Source organism: Dysidea avara, chromosome 8, assembly GCF_963678975.1.
Source record: "Dysidea avara chromosome 8, odDysAvar1.4, whole genome shotgun sequence".
Lineage (NCBI taxonomy): Eukaryota > Metazoa > Porifera > Demospongiae > Dictyoceratida > Dysideidae > Dysidea > Dysidea avara.
Window position 1 is genome coordinate 996645 of NC_089279.1, and position 24672 is coordinate 1021316.

The 24672-nt window shown below is 38.4% G+C and overlaps 2 protein-coding genes across 2 annotated transcripts in view; both read right to left on the reverse strand.

Moving 5' to 3' along the window:
* Positions 1-2433: 2433 nt before the first annotated feature.
* Positions 2434-24672, reverse strand: part of LOC136265145 (alanine aminotransferase 1-like) — a 30648-nt gene continuing 8409 nt past the window's right edge. The window contains exons 4-13 of the mRNA XM_066059953.1: positions 23456-23586; positions 14350-14457; positions 12399-12522; positions 12277-12356; positions 5595-5728; positions 5068-5176; positions 4282-4347; positions 2944-3099; positions 2700-2812; positions 2434-2643 (exon numbers count right to left, since the gene is read on the reverse strand). Of these exons, the coding sequence (XP_065916025.1) occupies positions 2553-2643; positions 2700-2812; positions 2944-3099; positions 4282-4347; positions 5068-5176; positions 5595-5728; positions 12277-12356; positions 12399-12522; positions 14350-14457; positions 23456-23586 (1112 nt within the window). The 3' untranslated portion in view covers positions 2434-2552. The remainder of the gene's footprint in view (positions 2644-2699; positions 2813-2943; positions 3100-4281; positions 4348-5067; positions 5177-5594; positions 5729-12276; positions 12357-12398; positions 12523-14349; positions 14458-23455; positions 23587-24672) is intronic.
* LOC136265146 (nuclear respiratory factor 1-like) lies at positions 16008-18696 on the reverse strand. The gene is made up of 2 exons (XM_066059954.1): positions 16968-18696; positions 16008-16922 (listed from the first exon to the last, which is right to left on the reverse strand). The coding sequence occupies exons 1-2, from the start codon at positions 17383-17385 to the stop codon at positions 16600-16602; spliced, it is 741 nt and encodes a 246-aa protein (XP_065916026.1). The 5' UTR covers positions 17386-18696; the 3' UTR covers positions 16008-16599.

Sequence of the window (24672 nt, forward strand, 5' to 3'; positions counted from 1 at the left end):
AACTCATGTCATACCCTTTGCTAATATTAGGTTACATTTGTTTCCCGCTAAATATCAATCTCTGTTGAGGTGATGGTATTCCTTCCTTCTCCTCCACCCTCTCTTTGATTCTTTCCACCTAACAGCATCACATCATCAATTGATGACATATACACTTCAATAGTACACCATAACAATACTTCACTTATCCCAAGTAAGGCAAACCCTAGGGATTTCCAAAAGATATATTTGGTAGGTGAACAGCAGTTACATGCATTGGAAACAGGGCTTGTTCTTTCTCAAGAGTTTGTAAGTAAGTATATGTACCATGAAACCATCTAATTTCAAAGGAAAATTTCAGGGTACATATCTCATAAACCCTGGCTTGCCATGGTACATTTAACTTAAATGTACCGTGGCATTGATATCTGATGAGGTAATGTTGTTTGTTTTTATAAGAATCCTGGCAGCATTCGATTGTGGGAGTTTATTATTGCTCAAGTGATGAAAAGCATGTACCCGACTGCATCCTACAATACTCAGACAGACACCCTTACCACCCTATGAGTTGGCAAACGGAAGTTTCAGGTGAGAACTAGTGTCGTGGATAATTTACAAGTGCATGTCTGTGTGTTTGATTACGTACCGCGCCCACTTTTTGTATATTATGAGGTAACCACTCTACAGCAAAGCTTACCCTTCTGGATGTTTAGATAACTTTGTAAACAGGGTGTAAGCGTTGTAGCAACTTCAAAACACTTGTAAAATTGCTAATTTGAGTGTTTCCGTGATATCCATAGGATTTACCTGTTTTTGTTAACAAACTTTACTGCAATGTTACTACTTGCTGCTGACCCATAATCGAATTGTACAAGACTATCTATATAATAAATCCAGCTGGTTGCCTCGTATTGGCTTGGGTGATTAGTCGCCCACCACAGCATGCTATTAGCCTGTATGGTACATATCAGTTGTATCATGTGCCCTTGTGATTTGCCTGATATGTACACCCATGCCCTCAGGCCTGATGGCCCTTGGGCTGAGGTGTACATATCAGGCAAATCACTTGGGCCCATGATGGGACATAATTTTCGCAGATTCATAGTTCCATATTCGTCTGTAAATTTTTCATCCTCAAAAATTAATGATTACCATGACTACTAAATATCAGATAGCACAAGTAATCCAAGAAATTAAATCACAAAATCCTGAAATTCCAATCTGTGAAAATTACATACCTCAAAAATTTGTATATATGTTGTACAAAAAGGTGGGACAATTGACATGGCCATACGTTTTTATGCAGTTTATGATTTGAGGAGTTTGGCAATACTTGCTATACAAAAGGGTCAGGTCACAACCATATACTGAACTTGTGCAGCTGGTTAAAGTATTAGAACCCCTTGCTTGTATACACGGTAGCGTATTAATAGACAAATTAATGAAAAGTTACCAATGAACAGCATTTCACAGAGTTCTCAGTGGTAATTTTTCATTAATTTTCCCAATTAAAATGCTATGAAAATAAAATTTCATTGGGACCACCCAATGAAAACTTTGTTTTTCAAAGATTGAACTTTTTTTTTCATTGGATTTTCATGGGCAACATGTCCAGTAGTGGATGCGGGCGGTGGAAGGAAACAGAGAATTTACTTGGAGTGGCCAGTAATATGGTATACCAGTGTACGCATACCTTGTCCGTTGGTTCAATATCAATCTCTATCTCTTTGCCAGTGAGAGTCTGCAGAATGGAAAAAATTACAACACGTAATGCTGACAATCGTTATACAAAACGATGGCAACTCACACAAAACAACGAAATATCACTCCCCTTACCTTTACTTTGATAAGCATCTTAGTAGTTCGCGTTCACCAGTGCTCTAATTGAGGAATCACTCCTACCGTATATGAAATGATGTGCTCTAATTTTACGCGTTAAGCTGATATCGATACTACCAATAGGATCGATACAAAAGGGACAAATTGTTTGACACCATGTTTTAACAAATTGATTACTGCCTCAGGGAGTTAAAGACAAAAATGATCAGTTTTCTGCACAAAAATGGCAGTAAAGGTCACATCAGCAATGGCACTATATCTAAAAGATACCTGTATTGAGGACTACTAGCTATTTATGTGGAAAGTTTCATAGTTTTATGAAAAAGTGCACGACTTTTGGTTGTGCTGCTATACTATTTGTACTTGACGACTAGCAAACTAACAAAAATATGGATACACTGGCCACTTTTTAATAGTCTTCCGGAGGTAAAAAATGTATTGACCAGACCTGGTTAATTTTGGGGGGTTTCTATTTTGTCCTTAATTCAGAGAGGTTGTTATGAGGCTCCACTGTATGTTACATTCAACAGGTTTTGAGCCAAATCACATGCTGGTATACTTAGCAAGGAAAGTATCAATTATTCATCCTACTTTATTAGAAAAGAGAATTTACACTTCCACTTTTTAAACTCTTATTATAACATATGGTAAAAATATAAGATCTTTATAAGGCGATAAATTCGAACAGAGTACAATTGCAATAAATATATTTTTAATATAATCAGCTGATCATTTCAAGAATGTTCTGCAAGGAATTTCATGTGAAATCTTTCCACTCGATCCATCATGTCATCTGTAGTTGCCTCATCAGCTAATATGGTTGTTCTAGCAACAGGAGCCACGTTAACATGATGTTATAAGCCACACCCCCTTTTGCTCACCTTAGATGATATGTTCCCTCTACTTGTCCAAACCCACTACCTGGCACAAATGATATTCCTGTTTCCTCTAATAGTTTCAAGCAGTAGTACTCATCGGGATGAAGATCTTTAGCCTACAAAACAAGTTGTCATGGTAACAAAGTGCCTAACCTCAATACCTCATGTTGAGGACATTAATAAGTGGCAAAAGGAACACACAACCATATAATGACACTCAAGTGATGATGCTAAAGTATGCACACACCTCTGCCTTAGTAATGGCTCTCTCAGGAAGATGGATCCTAGGGAAGGCATACATTGATCCCTGTATGATGTTACAGTACATGCCGGGGATCTTGTTGAATTTGATACTGATCATCTCTGCTCTTTTCTTCAATGATGCTAAAATATTGGAGCGTTCCTAAACACAACACACAATAGTGAACTTCCTACACAACACCTAGCTATTGTTCAGTGTACATTGCTGGCTGAAAGAGGTTGGTCACACATGAGGGGGACTGATTAGAGTATACCGGTAGAATCTCTGGCAGCAGGGGGGGGGGGGGGGGGGGGGGGAGCCCCCAGAAACTATAGCCATTATTTTAGCTTTTAAAATGTCAGAAAATTCACCAGAAATAATTTATAGGTACAGTCTAAAGCATTTCAACTGAAACACACAACTTTTATATTTACAACGAGCTACTTACAGTTAACAATACCCTATAGAGGAAAACTTTGGCGAATAGCAAGCTAAATTGCATTAGGCAAAATAAACTGGTAAATTCAAGCTCACTGTTTAGCTATAAAGATCAGGTGCTATGAGTAATTGGCGGGTTAAATTTCGGCGAATTTGCAGTAAATCGCCAAATTCACCAGTTTCCCTCTATACAGTACTCTTTTGGCAATGTTGACTAGCTACAGGTTAATATACAGTATATAATAATATTATAAGCAGTACAGAAGAGCCTTTTGGTAACACAACAACTCTCAAGTAAAGCTGGTTTAGCTACTACATGTAATTTATTTATTTTAACCGCTGGTGTTAACTCATTAATTGTTATTTATTAAGACTTTACAACACAAGAGGTCAGTGGTTTGATTCCCACTGTAAGCATTTTGTTTCCATATTTAGACTACTACTTTTAGGAACACAATTTTATGAAGCGTTTTGACTGTTCTATTAGGGAATGTATTTGAGAGTTCTATTAGATTATATCAATCTTCTTCAGTTTTCAGCACCACTCCAAGAAGGATAATTTTGGCGAGGTATCATTCCGAGGGGGGATTAGCCCCCCTCCACACACCAAGGGGGGAGGCTTCAGCCTCCTAGCCTGCCCCCCCTTTTCCGCCTATGTACCTATAAATAAACATGTAAGTCTCAAAATTGTGCACCGGGTTTGCTTACATCACCAAGGATTATGACATATGACTGACCTTCTCAGTCAACTACTTTACAGGGTACAATAATAACAATGGAACAATACACAACATTTTAACTTGGAACTACAAACATTGAAAGTTGTGCATGCAAACAATGTTGACATGCACGCACGCACACACGTATGCATGCACGCACACATACACACACGCACACACTACACACCTTATGAAAGAGATCATAAGATTCATCACCTGGTCTGGGGGGATTAACCATCAAGTCTACTAACACCTGTAACAGTAACCATAGTAACAACTGTACCATACTACAATTAATGTGGCTAACTATGTAACATGCTATGGTTGGGTGGGAGAGTTCCAGTGTATCTCATGCATATCTGTTACACTGTAATAATCAACTGATTTGTGTAGTAACTACTTACAGAATGTACTACCATGAGGGGGACTTTTATTTGAACACCTCATGATCATAAGAAAACCAAAGTGACCATTTTATTAGAGTAATTCATTGCTAGTTTATTAGGGTAACTGAATGGAGTTCAGTATATAAATCAGTGAACCTCAATTGTAAAATTCTCAACTTATTTGTCTAAACTAGGAACAAAGATGTTTGGCTGAATCCACTGCAATTTGTGAAGATGTTGGATTAATGAGGAGATAAAGTCTTACTGGGGTAGCAAACAATGTCGGTATTCTTGGATTATAGAGGTGTTGGATTAGAAATATATTTCACACAAACCACTATCAGGCCCGTAGGCAGAGCTCTTGAAGAAAAACGTCCACAAATTTAGTAATAAAGTGCAACATTTTAGTAGCAAAAGTCCAGAAATGTCACCAAATTTAGTATCTATTTTCAAGGGGAGCATGTTCCTAGACTCCCTAGCTTCAACATACTTCACATCACTGATACAAACATTCATGAAAAGGTCCACTTTTCATCTAAAGAACCCACCCAGTTAAAAGCCTGGCTACGGCCCTGACTATATCTCACCTGTCCAGTAGTATTAGGACACAGCCTTGCACTCATGTACTTCTCCAACTCATCCATCACTAGTTGATCCACTCCAACCATCTCCATGTAGCCTCCTCGGATACCACACCTACATCATTGACACACCCTCACAACACCCCCTTGATATAACACACCCTCAGGCTGCGTAAAGTCCCTGCCCACACTTGTCTGTCAAGTTAAGTTTCTATACAACAGGACAAATAAGATCACATATCTGTGTTGAAATAATGAAGGCTCCACCTACTAACAGAATGTTTAAACCACTAACAAAAACTTGAAGAACTGCTATTGGAACATAAAAACTGTAATAAAACAATCCCGTGTGTGTGGTAGTACAACCATATTACAAGTAGGTGCAATTGTAGAGAGAAAAAGGACCTCAGAAACTGTCCTTTATTAGAGGGGGCTCTTTGAGAGAGGTCTCCTGTACATGTAGTCATGTAACCACAATCCTGGACACAGTGACACAACCACCCACGCACATATCACAACACACAGTCACTCACTCCCCTACATATCCTTTAGATGTAGAGTGGAAGGAGACTAGCTCAACATCATTGTAGCCAGGTCCCATCTCTCTGAGAACTTTCTTAAAAGAGATGAACTCTTGTTTGCCAACATAGACATTCTCCTGGTAGACCTGTGGATAGTAGCAGGTTAGTCTACACATACAAAGAGGAGAAATCTTTATATACTAGTTAAAGTACCGAAATGAGTGCAAGTGCTATTTTTTTCATATTACACAAGTGTGGCAGTGCTGTAACTGGTTTTAAGTGCTTTCTGGTCATCTTTGTTTGGAGCATTCGTTTTGTAGACTTGAACTGTGTCAGTTTTTGTCATCAGACAATCAGTAAGTGTCTATATGGTACAAATTTTAAACAAACAGATAGCATTGTTTTGGCTACTTCTGGCAATTTAAAATGTTACACACATGATCAACAGTGCGATATTATTATCTGTACAGCGGTGCTGCATGGAAATAATAGTACTCTTATTTGTTTGATCTTTGCCCACGCAAGTGCTTAAATTATCATTACCAGTGTACTATAACAATACAACAAAACTCTCACAGGTGAAGGTGTGGGTACACAAGTCCCACCTGGACCTTCACCACTATGTAAGACATGAACTCATGGACAGACTGATGGACACTACACACAGACAGACATGTCTAGAGTGCTAGGATTCCTCAGTGGATAAACAACCCGAAGGAATGATGTAATAATCACTGAGGTGATTATTACATCATTCCTGAGGGGAGTTATCCACTGAAGAATCCTGGGAATTCATGTCTTAGTAACTTAGAGCATAGATACTATACTAATAACACGGGATTGGAAGCTCCGTTTTGCATGCTGGCACTCCTCGTTGTACTGGAAGTAATTAATTTGACGGTTGCATCATGTCATTAGTTATGTTGCTATCTTGGTTGCTATGCTCTATTATTACAGGACGGGATTTGGCAACTGTTCCACGAACTGTAAGTTGGTCCATACAAAACAAAGAACTGTAATTGTTATACTAAGCCACACTCGAATCACTTAGCTTTGCCACAATTCCAGCAATTATCTGGAGGATGCTTAGAAATACCTGAAACAGGTACAGAAACTATGTGACTTCTCGTTTGTTTAACACTAAATATCTTCTGGAAAAAGCATTGAACTGTACCAACGCGCAGCACAAGCCATTTGAAATTGTCTGTACTTTAATACAATTCCATTAGTTTTCACTGTATGTCTTCAAAGACTTGGAAAAGAGTACAAAATACAGTTTTGTAGCGTTCCCCAATTTATGTTGTGCTACAAGACAATTTGAGCTTAATTGCACAGACATACTAGCTCATATATCATCCTATACACTTACCTTGGTTCTTCACTACCCTTAGCTAAGTTGGTATTGAAATAACCAGACTTTTGTAGCCTTCACCAACTGAAAGGCAAGTCCGCGAAACTACGAGGAGTGCTTATTTGGAATGTACACACTATATTGAGTCCACAAATGGAGCTTCCAATCCCGTGTTATTAGTATCTAATCAAAAACAGCCAAGCTGTAAAAAAAGGTGCGGCCCCCAAAAAGGCCATGGTGAAAAAAGATGTGAAATCCAAGGTGGCGGCCAAGAAATGGCTGTGATGGTAGGTTAATGGTTACATTTTAATAACGACAATTCAGGTGAATTTTGTGCCATCTCATCTTTTTTCACCATGGCCTTTTTGGGGGCCGCACCTTTTTTTACAGCTTGGCTGTTTTTGATTAGATATCACTTCTTTTTGTATTTGTATACTGCAAATGGCTGGCTTTGGGGCTTTTTTAACCCATGTGCTTTTTTCTTTACCACAGGAAGAAGAAAAGAACTTAAAGAAGATTTGTAACACTTCAATTATTTTTGATTTTATTAGTAATTATACAAATTATATACATATATTTATTACATGCCCATTATTCCCCACAGGATATTTTTTTGCAGTTGATCTCTCTACTGGGTGACTTGAAATGTAGCTAAACTATATACAGGATGGTTTCTTTGTAGCTGAACTCTCTACAAGGTGACCTCTTCTAGCTGGTCTATCTACAGGGTGATTTGTTTGCAGCTAAACTCTCTACATGGTGGTTTCTTTGTAGCTGAACTCTCTACAAGGTGACTTCGTCTAGCTGAACTCTCTACAGGGTGATTTTTTGTAGCTGAACTCTCTACAGGGTGATTTGTTTGCAGCTGAACTCTCTAAATGATGGTTTCTTTGTAGCTGAATTCTCTACAAGGTGACTTCGTCCAGCTGATTTCTCTACGGGGTGATTTGTTTCTAGCTGAACTCTCTACAGGTGATTTGTTTGCAGCTAAACTCTCTACATGGTGATTTCTTTGTAGCTGAACTCCCTACATGATGGTTTCTTTGTAGCTGAACTCTCTACAAGGTAACTTCTTCTCTACAGGGTGATTTGTTGTAGTTGAATTCTCTACAAGGTGGTTTGTTTGAGGCTGAACTCTCTACATGGCGGTTTCTTTGTAGCTGAACTCTCTACAGAGTGATTTGTTTGCAGCTGAACTCTCTACATGATGGTTTCTTTGTAACTGAACACTCTACAGGGTGACTTCTTCTAGCTGATCTTTCTACAGGGTGAATTGTTTGTAGCTGAACTATCTACAAGTTAACTTCTTCTAGCTGATCTCTCTACAGGGTGATTTGTTTGTAACTGAACTCTCTACATGATGGTTTCTTTGTAGCTGAACTCTCTACAAGGTGACTTCTTCTAGCTGATCCCTCTACAGGGGGATTTATTTGTAGCTGAACTCTCTACAAGTGATTTATTTGCAGCTGAACTCTTTATGTGATGGTTTCTTTGTAGCTTAACCTCTACAAGGTGACCTCTTCTAGCTGATCTCTCTACAGGGTGATTTGTTTCTAGCTGAACTCTCTACAGGTGATTTTTTGCAGCTAAACACTCTACATGGTGGTTTCTTTGTAGCTGAACTCTGTACATGATGGTTTCTTTGTAGCTGAACTCTTTACAAGGTGACTTCTTCTAGCTGATCTTTCTACTGGGTGATTTGTTTGCAGCTGAACTCTCTACATGGTGGTTTCTTTGTTGCTGAACTCTCTACAAGGTGAATTCTTTTAGCTGATCTCTCTACAGGGTAATTTGTTTGTAACTGAACTCTGTACAAGGTGCGTTTTTGTGGGTGATCTCACTGCAGGTTGATTTGTTTGTAGCTGAACTCACTAAAGGGTGATTTGCTTGTAGCTGAACTCCTTACATTGTGTCTAGTTTCTAGCTGATCTCTCTACAGGGTAATTTGTTTGTAGCTGATCTCTCTACAAGTTGATTTGTGTGTAGCTGATCTCTCTGCAGGTTGATTAATTTGTAGCCGATCTCTCTACAATGTAATTTGTTTGTAGCTGAACTGTCTATAAGGTGATTTGTTTGTAGCTGATCTCTCTGCAGGTTGATTTGTTTTAGCTGAACTCTCTACAGGGTGATTTACTTGTAGCTGAACTCCTTACATTGTACCTAGTTTCTAGCTGATCTTTCTACAGGTTGATTTGTTTGTAGCCAATCTCTCTACAGGGTAATTTGTTTGTAGCTGAACTCTGTACAAGGTGCTTTTTTGTAGGTGATCTCACTGCAGGTTGATTTGTTTGTAGCTGAACTCACTAAAGGGTGATTTGATTGTAGCTGAACTGCTTACATTGTGTCTAGTTTTTAGCTGATCTCTCTACAGGGTGATTTGGTTGTAGCTAATCTCTCTACAAGTTGATTTGAGTGTAGCCGATCTCTCTACAGGGTAATTTGTTTGTAGCTGAACTGTCTATAAGGTGATTTGTTTGTAGCTGAACTGTCTATAAGGTGATTTGTTTGTAGCTGATCTCTCTGCAGGTTGACTTGTAGCTGAACTCCTTACACTGTGTCTAGTTTCTAGCTGATCGCTCTACAGGTTGATTTGTTTGTAGCCGATCTCTCTACAGGGTAATTTATTTGTAGCTGAACTCTCTATAAGGTGATTTGTTTGCAGCTGAACTCTCTACAGGGTGTTTTGCTTGTAACTGAACTCTCTGCAGGGTGATTTGTTTCTAGCTTATCTCTCTACAGGTTGATTTGTGTGTAACTGGTCTCTCTACAAGCTGATTTGTTTGTAGCTGATCTCTCTACAGGTTGATTTGTTTGTTGCTGATCACTCTAAAAGTGTTTTGTTTGTAGCTGACCTCTCTTCAGGGTGATTTGTTTCTCTCTACAGGGTGATTTTTTGTAGCTGACCTCTCTTCAGGGTGATTTGTTTCTAGCAGATTGCTCTACAGGTTGATTTGTTTGTAGATGAACTCTCTACAGGGTAATTTGCTTGTAGCTGAACTCCTTACATTGTGTCTAGTTTGTAGCTGATCTCTCTACAGGGTGATTTGTTTGTAGCTGATCTCTATACAAGTTGATTTGTGTGTAGCTGATCTCTCTGCAAGTTGATTTGTTTGTAGTCGATCTCTCTATAAGGTGATTTGTTTGTAGCTGATCTCTCTGCAGATTGATTTGTTTTAGCTGAACTCTCTACAGGGTGATTTGTTTCTAGCTTATCTCTCTACAGGTTGATTTGTGTGTAACTGATCTCTCTACAAGCTGATTTGTTTGTAGCTGATCTCTCTGCAGGTTGATTTGTTTCTAGATGATCTCTCTACAGGTTGATTTGTTTTAGCTGAACTCTCTACAGAGTGATTGCTTGTAGCTGAACTCCTTACATTGTGTCTAGTTTCTAGTTGATGTCTCTACAGGGTGATTTTTTGTAGCTGAACTCTCTACAGGGTGATTTGTTTCTAGCTTATCTCTCTACAGGTAGATTTGTGTTGATTTGTTCATTGCTGATCGCTCTAAAGGTTGATTTGTTGTAGCTGAACACTCTGCAAAGTGTTTTATTTGTAGCTGATCTCTCTACAGGGTAATTTGTTTGTAGCTGAACTCTCTCCACAGTGACTTGTGTGTAGCTGAATTCTGTGTAGCTGAATTCTCTAGAGAGTGACTTAATTGTAGCTGAATTCTCTACAGGGTGCATGACTTGTTAATAGCTGAACTTTCTTCAGTGTGACTTGTAATGTTCTGAATCTCTATAGTGATATATTTGCTTAACTCTCCACATGTGACTTGCTTCTTGCTGAACTGTCTATAAGATTAACTGTTTGCAGCTGAATTCCCTACAGAATAACTTGTGATGTAATAAAATTCTATAATGGAGTAAATAAATTAGCCGAATGCTCTATTAGGGTGACTGTTCTATTAGAGTATCTCGATCTCGCATTTGCTACACGGAGTTGGCTTTAGAATCATAACTCAGTGGTTTGTAATCCAATTCTTCTGTACTACTGCAAGGACTTTCTATGAAGATTATTCCAGCTATACACCGATTTTCAGCTCATTGCTCTAAGCGGTTTGCCTAGTAGGCGTGAAAACTAATACTTTTTTATTCGCAAAAATCGATCGCGTAATTGTGACACAGGTTGGGTTTTGTGTCATATCTCCGTGGTCTTTATCTCGATTCCTTTCAAACCACCAAAAGGCACTCCTACGATGGTTACTCCATCTACATAGCAATTTTCAACTCATTCCATGAAGCGGTTTACCCTGTAGGCGTGACAACAAATCGATCTTGTTTTACGCGAATAATCAGTCATAACTCCTGAACCATTCATCGGATTTGTACCACATTTGATGCTAGCATTCGCCGTTGGACTCCCTTTCTGTGTGCAAAATTTCATGGCGATCGGAGTACGCGTTTGCTTGTTATAGCAATTTTTGCAAGTGTGCGAAAAGAAGAAAAGAAAAACGAAGAAAAAAAAAACGAAACTTTGGCAGCTCGTATCTCGGAAATGGCAGGAGCGATTTCCTTCAAATTTGGAATGTAGACTCCCCTGGCTGGCGGGCAACTGTGTAGCAAATTTGGTTCCAATCGGATAAGTGATCACTGAGATACAAAGGTGTGAAAATGACGTTTTCGTTCTTCCTGTCAATATACTCACGGGAGTGGCGCGCCGGCTTCTTGGGCCGCACGACACACTACCGTGTGTCTTGATAGTATCTATGCTTTGAGACAATGGCCCATGTAACTGGAATTCTATTAGTAACCCACAAAGTATGCAACTTGTTTGTCAAAATTTGTGGCTATAGGTAATTACCAAGAGTTCATAATATTTATACTGAGGAGAGTATCCTACTCTCATATACTCCTGTAGAAGGGCATATCATGGAGTTATGACGTAACACTTCTGAGTTTGCCCGTTTTTCTTTGTATAATTAATGATGTCATTAGTTGAACATGGTATCGATTGAATGTGTGCCTAACAACGTTGCTAGCAACCAACTTAACTCCAGCTCTAAGTGTTTCTCACCGAACTACAATCGTTCCTTCATGGTGCTTCTTGCTAGGCCATTCGTAAATACGGCTATCCTGAGTGTCGCGAGTGTGAAATGATGCTAACGATTCTTGCACTTTTATGGCTGCTCATACGTCACAAACCACAACATCTTGTTGTTACATCATAACTTCACAATACACCCTTCTACAGGGGTATATGAGAGTAGGACACTCTCCTCAGTATATATATTATGAACTCTTGGTAATTACCCAGTAAGACACCTGTGTACAGGTCCCTTACCAGAATTAAAAAAGTTGAATACTTTGCAAACATCAAAGCATTCTCTGAATGCCATCCTTACCTCATCTACTAGTAGTAATAGTTTGTGTTGATGACAGAAGTCTACAATATCAACCATGTTAGTTTTAGACAGTTGCTGGCCTATACACAGATGGTCACCATTACCTCATCACCATAGCTAACCTGTAGGATTACCAGGGTTGATAACCACTAGTAGTCTTGGTTTACACCGTGCTGATTCCACTGCCATCTGTAGGTCAGTCATGTTTAGTTCCCAGTCCTTCTCTTCATCCAGGTAGTATGGGATCTGTGGCAGTAATATCGCCATGACTACCAGGTCAACAAGTGTGCATGGAGTTTAAAATTAGGGTGGAAAATTTGTATTTACTTTATACAGTAGAGCTTCTCTGTAATGGACAATTTTGGGAGCCTGTATTCTGCGGAATACGGAATAATGGAATAAGCGAAAATCACATTCTAAATATTTTGTTATTGTTTATAGCCTCTATAACGTTTTAATATACATTCCTCACCTCGTAGAGAACACAATCAAGCGACGGCACTGATCCTCAGGGCGATCTTTAAACAGGATATGTACAAAGATATTCACTCTAGAACAATCTAACTAAGCTAAACTACCATCAAATACACTTCACTACACAATCGCTAGAAAACTAGAAGTTCATTGTGCTATACTTACTCATACCAGCTGTCACACACGAGTAAATACCAGAATTTATTAGAGTTATATACGAAGTGTTAGAGCCGAGGTTGGAGCTCTGTTATTATTATTACTATGTAAACCTCATGTAGAGTATACAACACACAAATGAGTGCTATAAGAAATAGTGTGCTAGTTTATCTTTAAATTCATCTAAATTGTTGATCATCACCAGTGACTCGGGGAGATTATTCCACATCTTGGTAGTTGAGGGTAGGTAGGAGTGTGCAAAGGTTTCAGTTCTGATGGAAGAGACGGTATAGCGGCAAGAGTGACCTCGTGTGACTGAATCCAATGTTGTTGGAGCTGAAAGCAGTATTATTCTCCGAATTTATTTGAAACACTTTAGGAAATGGTAACAGAGTTATAAGAAAGGTCAGATTATTCCATGCATGCAGGGTAGCTACCTAGGGGGTGGATTGTTTTGTCCTAAACTATTCAGCCAGTTAGCTAGCTAGCTGCTCTTTTGTGACAGCTGGTATGAGTAAGTATAGCATAAAGAACTTCTAGTTTTCTAGCGATTGTGTAGTGAAGTGTATTTGATGGTAGTTTAGCTTAGTCAGATTGTTCTAGAGTGAATATCTTTGTACATATCCGATTTAAAGATCGCCCCAAGGATCGGTGCCATCGTGATTGTGTTCTCTACGAGGTGAGGAATGTATATTAAAGTGTTATAGAGGTTATAAACAATAACAAAATATTTAGAATGTGATTTTCGCTTGTTCCGTAATTCTGCTATTCCGTATTCCACGGAATACAAGCTCCCGACAATTTCTCCATTTTTACTTTATAAGAAGGGCCAAGGCTATTGACACCAATCGTCACTATCAATAAGTGCCATCTAAAGCTGTTGACACTGGCCAGCAAAAACTTAAGACAATAAAACACAGAAAAAATGAAGCAAAAATTATACTACTGACCCTACCTATGCTCTGGTCCACCATGCCAACCCATTACTGCCAGCTACCAATATCTCTTTTGTCTACCTGATAGAGTTGAAAAGGATGCTATATATCATAAGACCAGTGAAGAAACCAAGGCTGAACCCAACCATAACACTGACACTAAACTTTGCCTATTAAGCATAATGATGTCTCTCACTGTCTGTATGAAGGTAAGTTTCTGCTGAGTTTGAGGTGAGCTAGAAGTAAAGTGACCATCCCAGTCAACCCTAGCTCGCTTCAAACTCACCAAAAACTTCTTACAACAAGATATTTGAGTTGCTTGGTCGGTGTCAGTAGCTTTTAGTGGCACTTATTGACACCAGTGATTGGTGTCAGTTGCCACTGTCCTCAGAGATAAAAATGTATGGAACAGTACTTGAAATATTCATCCTTAATTTAATTAAGTCCTTACAACAGAACGTTTGTTACCAGTGAACAGTGAACTCAGCTAGTAGAGCATATACCTTACCATTTTAACTCCTAACTCCGAGAAGCAGGCAGTATATAGTGGGTACTGGGGTACTGGTGACATGAAGGCTACTCTGTAGTCATCAGGTGCACATAGTGTCAACAGGGACTAGAGGAAGGGAAATATAACACTGAAATATTACACATTAATTAACAAAGTAATTTGGTCGATCATGGTGATACCAAATATTTTAGGTTTTCCAACCTAAAGTTCTTTTACACTATATAACACTATACAAACATAATCTAATCTCCCCTTGACACTGGCTGTGTGTACACTTTCATTGTCTCTATGGTGACTGGTAATTGATAGAGTACTACATTTAATTGAGGGAATCACCCATCTCAGTATGCTCACGTTGAGTTGAATCCTCAAAAACATTTAATAACTCATGGATGCAGTTTCACATGATCTTGAAATTTGGCTCATTTGTCATATATGTTCCGTTCCAAAAATGGATGGAAATGGTGGACCTATTATCATCCACTTTTGGAAGGTTTTTAATATTACTCCAAAAGTGGATTGAAATGACGCATTCCCCTATATAGTGACCAAAATGAGTAATAATGATCCATATTTGGATTGTTTTAACCTTCCACTTTTGGATGATTATTCTATCATAAAACAATCATCCATATCTGGATTGTTCTAGCCTTCCACTTTTGGATGATTCTTTTCTCTTAAAACAATCATCTATAACTGGATGGTTTCAGTCTTCCAATTTTGGATGATTCTTTCATCATAAAACAATCATCCATATCTGGATTGTTTTAGCCTTCCACTTTTGGATGATTCTTTCATCATAAAACAATCATCCACATCTGGATTGTTTTAGCCTTCCACTTTTGGATGATTCTTTTCTCGTAAATCAATCATCCATACCTGGATGATTTTAGTCTTCCTGTTTTGGATGATTCTTTCATCGTAGAACAATCATCCATACCTGGATTGTTCTAGTCCCCCCTTCCCCTTATCAACCCAAAAGTAGACATACAGAGGTCACCAAAACTTTTCTTCAAAATTTGTCTTATACTCATGCTTCGCATGAAAAGGTAGCTTCACAAAAGACTCTAAATGCTGCTGATACTATCATTTTCTAGCTTCACAAACAAGAAAAACATTTAATTTAGTGGGGATAAAAGTTTAAACAAGTAGAATAGGGATTGGACATATGATTTAAAAAAAAACAGAGTAATCAAGAAGTACTCATATAGTACAGTAGTACTATAGGGATCATGAAGGCTAGGGATTTCTTGCCCCAAAATATCACCCAAAACCCTTAATATTTAGTTTCTGACATCTAGGCAGTATTGGTTAGGCATAGGCAAGCTCAAAAATGTCTTCAGATCGCCAAAAAGCCCTTCCACTGAATTGATATTAAATTTTAAAAGTTTCTTATTTAACACAATTTTCTACTGACTGACTGACTTACTAATGCGTTCAGACAAGCGTAACTCAACAATGGCTACAGCTACAGGCTTGATTTCTTCACTGTTTAACGTTGCTTATTTGAGCAAGAAAAGCCAGCTGTATAGTGACAGCCCATTCATTGACTATAGTGCAGTATCTGTTTTTATGGGGAAACAAATGCCCAACTGTTTTAGTGGTGTTATGGGCTGTTGTGCTTGCAGCCTCTTTCCACAAGGCAGTCCTCTGATTGCTGTTTGTACTTACACAAGACTCAAATGCCTTAGTGCACAGCCATTGCAGTGCTGCGATGCCAAGAACAACTTACAGTTCTGTTTTACTATGTATTAAAGCTGTGCTATACCTAATCTCTCCTAAAGTTTAATCATCAACTATTCATACAGCTAAGAGTGTATGTAGATGGCAGTTTTCTCATACTGCAGTTCTCTGCCAAGATTTGCAATGGGCAGAAGGCTCCCTGAAGGCCTTTGATTTGCAAAGACAGAACAAATATGACCTCAGAATGTGTAACAACCAAAATATGTCAGTCCAGTCCAGTGATTAGTAATATCCCTCCATAGTAGAACCTGTTGTGAATACATGATATAACATGCCTAGCTACTGACAGATTTGCTTTGTACTTGGTAAGATGGAGCTAGTCCTTAAAGGAATCTCGTTGTGAGTGATCTTGACATGTATTGCTACGGTGCAAGCCCTTTGTCTATTGCTAGCGCATAATGTACCGCAGCTTTTATGTTATATACTAGAATTATAATTAATTTAAAGATGCATATGCAGCTATTTGAAATAAAGAGGTTAGACTACAAAGTAAGTATTTTACTTTTACTCCAATCTTTGTGGTTGGTGTCTTTGCCTTTTAGGTTTTCTAACAGCCAAAGGTGTGAAATCCGGTCTTTTTCTCTGTCTGGTTTTATTATTACCAATTTGTTGACCTCCAGATTCATCATCTTCATCTTGGGGATCTCTAAATTCATCGTCTTCTATTTGAGGACCTCTAGATCCATCATCTTCAATTTGGAGATCACGAGGAACAGGAACACGTTCACGTGTATCCTCTGCATCTGGCTGAATGTATGTACGAACATCCAGTCCATGATGAGTATAGCATGCTGTGATTATTTCTCGTAGAGCAATGCTCCAATTCCCTATGTTGATACACATCAAAAACTTTTTTCATTGTGGTAACTAACCTTCAAACTCTGGAGCAGGCTGTGTCACATTGACAAATGGCACAGTATCTGGCCACCATTCTGGCTTGTCAGAATTCCATGAAAGTTTGAGATCTTTCATTATGCCCTGAATTAAAGCTTTCATTGTAATTCCATTTAGGCTATATAATGAATCTGGCAAAGGGGGTAACAAAACTTTACTAGAGCTCTCCATCTCCTCCTTTTGCCAATCTGGATCTAAGAGTATCTCATCCTTGTACTTCTGCACCACTTTGGAAATTCTTTCATTTCCAAAAACATAGAGACCATTGGTCTTTGTGGTAGAATATGCGACAGCAACAGCCACTCCCAAACCTTTCAATTCCTGGCATTTCTTAGAAATCACATCCAACTTTCTCTTGATATCCCTGGCATTGTTATTTACTACTTTTGAAGTCATCTTCAGATCCAAGCTTTACTGTTACTAAATGACTGATAAAAATCTGACTTCAGATTTTAAGGGTTTGAGGTTGCTGAAACAGCAAAAATCACACTTCTTTGAAGTCTTTGACACAAACAAACCTTTGAATTAAAACTGTCTACTCAGCTGCACAGACCAGTATTCTGCTATGTGGACATTAGTTTTTGGTGCATGTAGTTGAAATGGCAGCAGCAACAAAGGGAATCCAAGTTAAAGTGAAGCAGAGAAAAGGGAATCTGCTAAGTACTAAAAGACAGGTTAGTTATAGTAGTCTTAAGAGTTTAAGCATGATCTCTTTCTTATAGTCAACCAGATTAGCAAAGTCACAAGAAAATGGTGATGATGGCTTGTCCCTACAACTAGATCATAAGAAGGTAACAATAATTGCACAAGGGTTCTGAATTAAGGATTAAATGTACACTAGCATCTTTGGGTGTGTATGCAACCTTACTACCGCTTGATCCTTTAAACTTCCTTCTATAATATTATGGTAATTGTGTGGAGGCATTCAGTAGTTATCACTAGCATTCAGATTACTCTTTGCAGGAGCATTCACAACGGTGTTTCAATTTTTTTTTAGAACCAAGACTTGACCTTAACACACCCAGAACCTACTAGGTTCTCGAAAGGTAGATTCTACTGATTCAAAAGTGGTCAAATAAGTGACTTTGGTTGGGTGGTTACGTAGCGAAATTGAGAAACTTTCTGCTTAAAATATTTTATTTAGTCTTAAAAGTTGTAGAAAAGGTCCTGGAGGCTTTTATAAGTAACCCGAAGTCTGGAGTGCTGTTTTTTAAAAGGGTTTTATCAGTCCCCAGATCAATGAGGGCTTCAAATAATAATTAAATTACCAGTACAGCCACACTAAGTAAAGTTCACCTTTTGGCAAGTTAAAAACAACATTACTGGTTATAAAGAACTGTTGATAGGTGTTAAATAAGTTGAAGCCTTTGCACACTATATAGTTATTGATAGTTCTACACAGTGTGTTTGCTGAGTTTGACACAGTCTGTCTTGTTAATACTACTATCATCAGTACCTGTCCTACATGCAGGACAACTAAGAGAGGGGTCTTCCTACTAAAATTTAATTTGATTTTTCTATATAGGTTGGTGAATTTCCACTACAATCTGCCTTTGTCAGAAGCCTAAAAAGTTCAGGCCGATATTATGAGTTGTCAAATAGTCAAAGATATGTCATTGCTGATTGCGATAGTTCAGGAAATCTCAAGTCAGGCTATTGTTTAGTTCAAAAGCTGTACCTTTCTCAATCTATTGTGATACTGTTGTGTTCGTGTGATTCCTCAAAATTTCAAAAGGAGAGATGCAATTCATACTGCCATGGTGATTTTTCTGATTGCAACCTACGTGTAAGGGCCTCTGAAGAAAAAAAGAGCTACTGTGTACATGCTTTGGCAACAGAACAATTGTTTGAGTCAGCTAGTGAAATATGTCACCAGCAAGATAGTGATGAATCTGTTGATATTATATGTACTGATCCTCTGTTAGTAGCTGTGTATGATGGCAGTGAATGTGGCTTAATATGCTCCAGGCAAAGCACAAGACTCTATTGTGATTTGTGCCATGATCACTGTCAACACGTAACACAGTTCCTCAATTGGTGCGAGGTAAATGACATATACATTGACCAAGATGCTGAATCCATTGAGGAGCAACAATTTACATGCTTATCATCACAGCTAATCCCATACCCACTGCCAACTGAACTTCAAAGTATTCATGACGCACATGAGTGTGGTGAGTGGAAATTTCCTAAAGAGTTAGTTCCTAATTATAATGAAACACTGAAATGTGAGCATGGCCATAAGTTTAGTTCTGATGACCCAGTGCTTAATTCTTGGATATCTACCAAAGACGTGATTATTCATAAAGAGTCTGTGTCAATACATGATAGTCAAAAAGACACTGCTTTTACAGACCAACAATGGGGGATTGCAATTGTAAACAGGAATATGACGGTCGTGATCACTTGCTATTAAATTTAGATGGTAAGCATCTGTTTTACTATGGGCTGTTGTTTACATATTTACACATCATGTTAGAAGGAAAAAATCCGTTGATAGCTTTTCACAGATCCATGCAACAAACTTTTTCAGTCTTAAGCAAGTCACGCCCAGTGGGAATCAAACATCTTCGTCAGGCATGGAACTGCTTTGCCAGATTGCTAGATATTAATTATCAAGAATGCTTTCTTTGTCCCCAATGTGAACATACACCTAAAACCATTGTGTGTGATGGCACCCTCATTGGTTTTCGCAAAGACTTTCTGAGTAGGCTTTCTGTGCAGGAAACTAAATCCACTGACAGTATTCAGTGTGTGACAGTTAGACATTCAGAAAGAGTGTTACTGAAAACGGTAAAGTCACGAGAATTACTATTACAGTACTCGGGTTATACAAAGGACAGAAAGTGTGTGAAATCTCCCAAGCATCTTACTCTACCACAGTTTAACTCGATGATGAAATTGATGAGAGCCGAAGGGGCTAGTGCGCTTGCCGGTGTCATTGATCAACTCTATAAAGAAACTGGAACAACAGTAGCACCTCATGCTTACAGAGAATTTTTTTCTGAGTTGGCTCGCAACACGGCCATATGTGGCATGATTCAGATAGCAGGCAAGGCTGATGTCATTGAAGTAATTGATAAGGTGATTTCAGGAATTGACGTTAGACAGGCAGGTCAAAAAAAAGAGTTTGCACTTTTGCAAAAGAGTGCACCTGTTATCGCAGTTTTCCTGAATAAGCTAACGTTGGCAGAGCCCATCCCTTTAAGTGTATGTAATCTTTTCAAGCTGTTAAGAGATTTGTGCTTAGCACCATACAATGTTTCAGCACCTAATAATTTTTTGTCTCCACCGGATGAAGACTACTTTTCTTGTTTTCCCAGCCTACCACTGGTGCGAAGGGTACGAAATTATGCAGCAGACTTGAAATTACACAAGGAAGATCGAGACTCCTGCAGAAAGTTTTCCTCAAGTCATCCTGTCTTAACACCAGGAATCTTTACACTCTTTTGTAGCCATGGTGTATGTTATGGTTTTCAAATATTAAAACAGCATGAGTCTCCACGTCATCCATTTGAGTTAATATTAACAAGATTTCACAGCATGCCCGAGTACATAATTTACGACAACAGTTGTAAGCTTCATCAATACGTGCTGAACCGTGAGCCAGTGATGTTTCAAAACACTACATTTTTGGTGGATAGATTTCATTGGAGAGGACACACCGGCTGTTCAAGTGGATATAACATGGACATTTATCAGCAAGAGTATCTAGCATCCCTTAATTCCCAAATCAATGAACAAGCAAATGCTGGATTGCAAAAGATCAAAGGCCACATTGCATATATGAAGGCTCCAAATTTCAAATTTCATATCAAACTGTTTTTGGCATGCAAGAATTTAAAGATTTGTAGGAAATTTCAGTAATTGTATAAGTGTATAATTTATGTGTATATGTGCACTACTACTAACGATAATCTTTTGCATTTTGTTAAGAGAATCTGTTTGCACGCTGGTACTGTGTAGTCCCACACGTACAAAAAGAATTTAGATCTACACATAAACAGACAAGCTGTAAAAAACTAAGGAGAATTTATATCCACACAAAAAACAGCGAAATTTATATCCACGCAAAAACAGTGAAATTACAGACGTTTTATAAAATAAGTTGCATGAAAAAGTTGTGAAATCCAAATCGATGGTCACACAAGTTTCAGTGTCACAACTGTCATTTCAAAATAATATTTTATGAATATTTGCCATTACAGCTACTTTTGCCGGCATGAATGACAATAGCTACAACATTTCTAAGCCGGTGCTAGCAAATTTACTATAGGTATCCGAATTTGGATGATTGTTTCATGATCAAAGAATCACCCAAAAGAGGAAGACTAAAAGACTCCAAATATGGATGATTGTTTCATGATAAAAGAATCACCCAAAAGAGGAAGACTAAAAGACTCCAAATATGGATGATTGTTTCATGATATCAGAATCATCCAAAAGTGGAAGACTAGAACAATCCAAATATGGATGATTGTTTCATGATAACAGAATCATCCAAAAGTGGAAGACTAAAAGACTCCAAATATGGATGATTATTACTCATTTTAGTCACTATATAGGAAAAATGTGTCATTTCCATCCACTTTTGGAGTAATATTTCCTCTGCGTAATAACCTTCCAAAAGTGGATGATAATAGGTCCACCATTTCTTTCCATTTTTGGAACGGAACATACCTCCATTTGTAGTACTGCTTGACCCGCTAAAAATATTTCAAAATCTTTGTTCAAATGTTTGACTTAATATTTACGGCCGATCAAAAATTTCACAAGACATTTCCTATGGGAAGCCATATAAGTACAGTGTCCAATACAGCCCTTTCCTGAACTTGTAATGGAGCCAAACCATACGTGTCTGTTGTTGACACCTTTGCTGTTACCAATAATCATCTGGTTGGCTGAAATGTTAACTCTGTTGAGAAAAAATCCACTTTTAATTTTTAGCTATTTTTCAGGATTCAGCTCAACGTGAACATACTATAACAATCACAAGTTTATGCAGCCATTATGAAGTCTTGAAAATATGGTACATCACATACCATCAGCAACATGAGTTATCCAACGGAATACTATATCTGAGTAGAACATGCCTAAACTGGTTAAAAAATTTTGGTCTTAATAGACAGGTGGCTGCTTTAGACAAGTGGCTGCTTTAGACAGGTGTAGTAGTGTATAAATGCTCCACATGGGGAATTAAGTTGACCTTAACCCTTTAACCCAGAATGCTGGCTCAAAAAAAACAACAACAAACAATGGTCGTGTACAAACCTCCGTAATATGCACATACTACAATGAATGGAGATGGGATAACGTTTAATGGACTCCTTGATGAATAAGCTGTTAATTGATATATAAATTTTGGTGATTGGGAAAAGGGGAAGGAAGTAAAAGCCGTCGATATCAAGAGGATCTATGTGCATAATTCTTCTTTGAAACATTTACCACATATATTCCACATAGTTTAGTACATGGGGCTTTAAATAAAGCTTAACGGATTTGCCACGTCATGCCTAGTAAGATGGCAGATAGTTTTTTTAAATAGCCCCATATGCTAAGCAGTCATGTATGATTTTCTACAACTGTGTAAAATTGTCAAGGTGGAAAGTTCCATGGCTGCTCAGGTCCCCGGACGAGGGTGATAGTCTCCAAAGAAGTTCGCCAACGAATGGGATTCTATCTAAGAAACTTGTAACAAAGGTTAGTGATTCAGGTGATACAGGGCTAAAACTAACAATATAGCAACTGGAAGTGTTGTTTAGGATTTTCCCAGAGGCCAAAGAGATTTATTAATAGAGGTGGCCTTATGAACAGATGGCCGCTAAGAAGAGTATCAACAATGTCATAGTAAATTTTCAGTACTTCAATCAATATGTCATTATAGCTACACTAGATGATTTGGTGACATCATTGAGAAATATGGTATACAATGAGATGATGTGTATGAATACAAATCTCTTGTTTATTTCATCACAGAATGTTTCAGTGTTTGTTATAAAGTTTTGTAGTTACAAAAAAGCCATACAATAGGTCACATAGAACCCATTGGGGAATACAACACCCCAACATAACACTCACTTATTGAGCCTTAGTTATATAAAAGTTGATGAATTCTCACGGATTCATTACTGATTCATCAAATCAAGGTTCTTAATATAAAAAGGAGTGTGAACTTTATCTTCTGTCATCCTATCAACACCATACTCAACTTATAGCCCCACAGGGTATCACTTGTTAACAAGTATACTGTGATGAAGTTGGACCAATCAACAGCCACCACAGAAGTTGAGGAAATGTACAGACAACCTAATGTGTAGCAGATCCTGTCCTCAAATGAAACAATAGCAAGGCTACACACAACATCACAATAATACTAGGCATGTATGCACACACACACACACACACACACACACACACACACACACACACACACACACTCTCTCTCTTACACTATACATACACACACCCTTATCCCATCACTGGCTCCATTAGTGAGATAGATATTCTCGTAGTCAGCAGGGTAGCCATCTCTCTCCTCAATAAACCTTGCTACATCTTTCCTGAACTCGACCACACCAACTGAGCCAGTGTAGGCACCTGTAGTGAGATATAGTCATCATTAGGTTATGACATAGTTCATCATAATGATGACCTTACACTGACTACATTTGAACATGTTACAATTATCCAGGTGATACCATCCTGCAATTAGTGGGTCAGTAAGATATTAACATTTTGTGGATTAATTATCACCATAGTAATGAATAACTACATCACATCTTTTATGATGTCATTTCTGGTAATAACACATCACCAGAACAATAATATACACTAAGTGATATGGTTACCATGTCAACACATACTAAATGGAGGTTAATAGCTTAACCGTCGTTAGCACAAAAGAATCACGCACGCCTCCAGCCAATCACACACGTGATGCAGAAGGCTCCATTTGTTGGCTCGTGTGATCGAACTTCAACTCGTCGTGCGTAAAAGTGCGAGACGGAGAACAATGACATCTCATTTCTACCTCAAACGGAACGATATCCTGATGACTAGTAGAGTATCAACTTCTACTGTTACCCCGCGAACCACAGTGGTAACCGTCAGATTGTGACCATGAAGAACTTCAAGCAAGTTTCCGGTACTAGTTTGATCAATAGCGCTCTAGCCGTGCTGGCACACACAGATCAACATAACTGATTCTATCAGTAAATTCTCCATTATCGTCTCACCGGGTGAGTTATCACTTACCACCAGAAGTCCCCACAAACCAGTCAGGGCCAGTTACCCACTCTCCTCCCTTCACACGGAAGGAAGTGAAATATAGTAAATCCTGGAGTAAGCGTAGACGGTACCTGGCCTTTTAGGGTAAGGTTGCTGGGTTTTCTTTTAAAAGGAATTAATGGATTAGTTTAGCACAAATTTAACTGGATGGATTCCACATTTTAAGTCTAGCCCCTAGGAGGGGGGATGATAGCTAGGCCTGGTTCAGTTGGGGACAGGTAAATGGGCAGCTACATCAGTAGCACTCAACATGAGCTACATTGGTAGCACTCATACATCAGCTATGTCAGTAGCACTCAAACATCAGCTACATCGGTAGCACTGAAAACATCAGCTACGTTGGTAGTACTCAGACATCAGCTACAGCGGTAGCACTTACACATCATCTACGTCGGT

Coding starts and splice junctions, on each gene's coding strand:
- LOC136265146 (XM_066059954.1), bottom strand. CDS start 17,385: ATGACTTCAAAAGTAGTAAATAACAATGCCAGGGATATCAAGAGAAAG. Junction 16,923..16,967: donor GCCTGCTCCAGAGTTTGAAG/GTTAGTTACCAC, acceptor GTATCAACATAG/GGAATTGGAGCATTGCTCTA.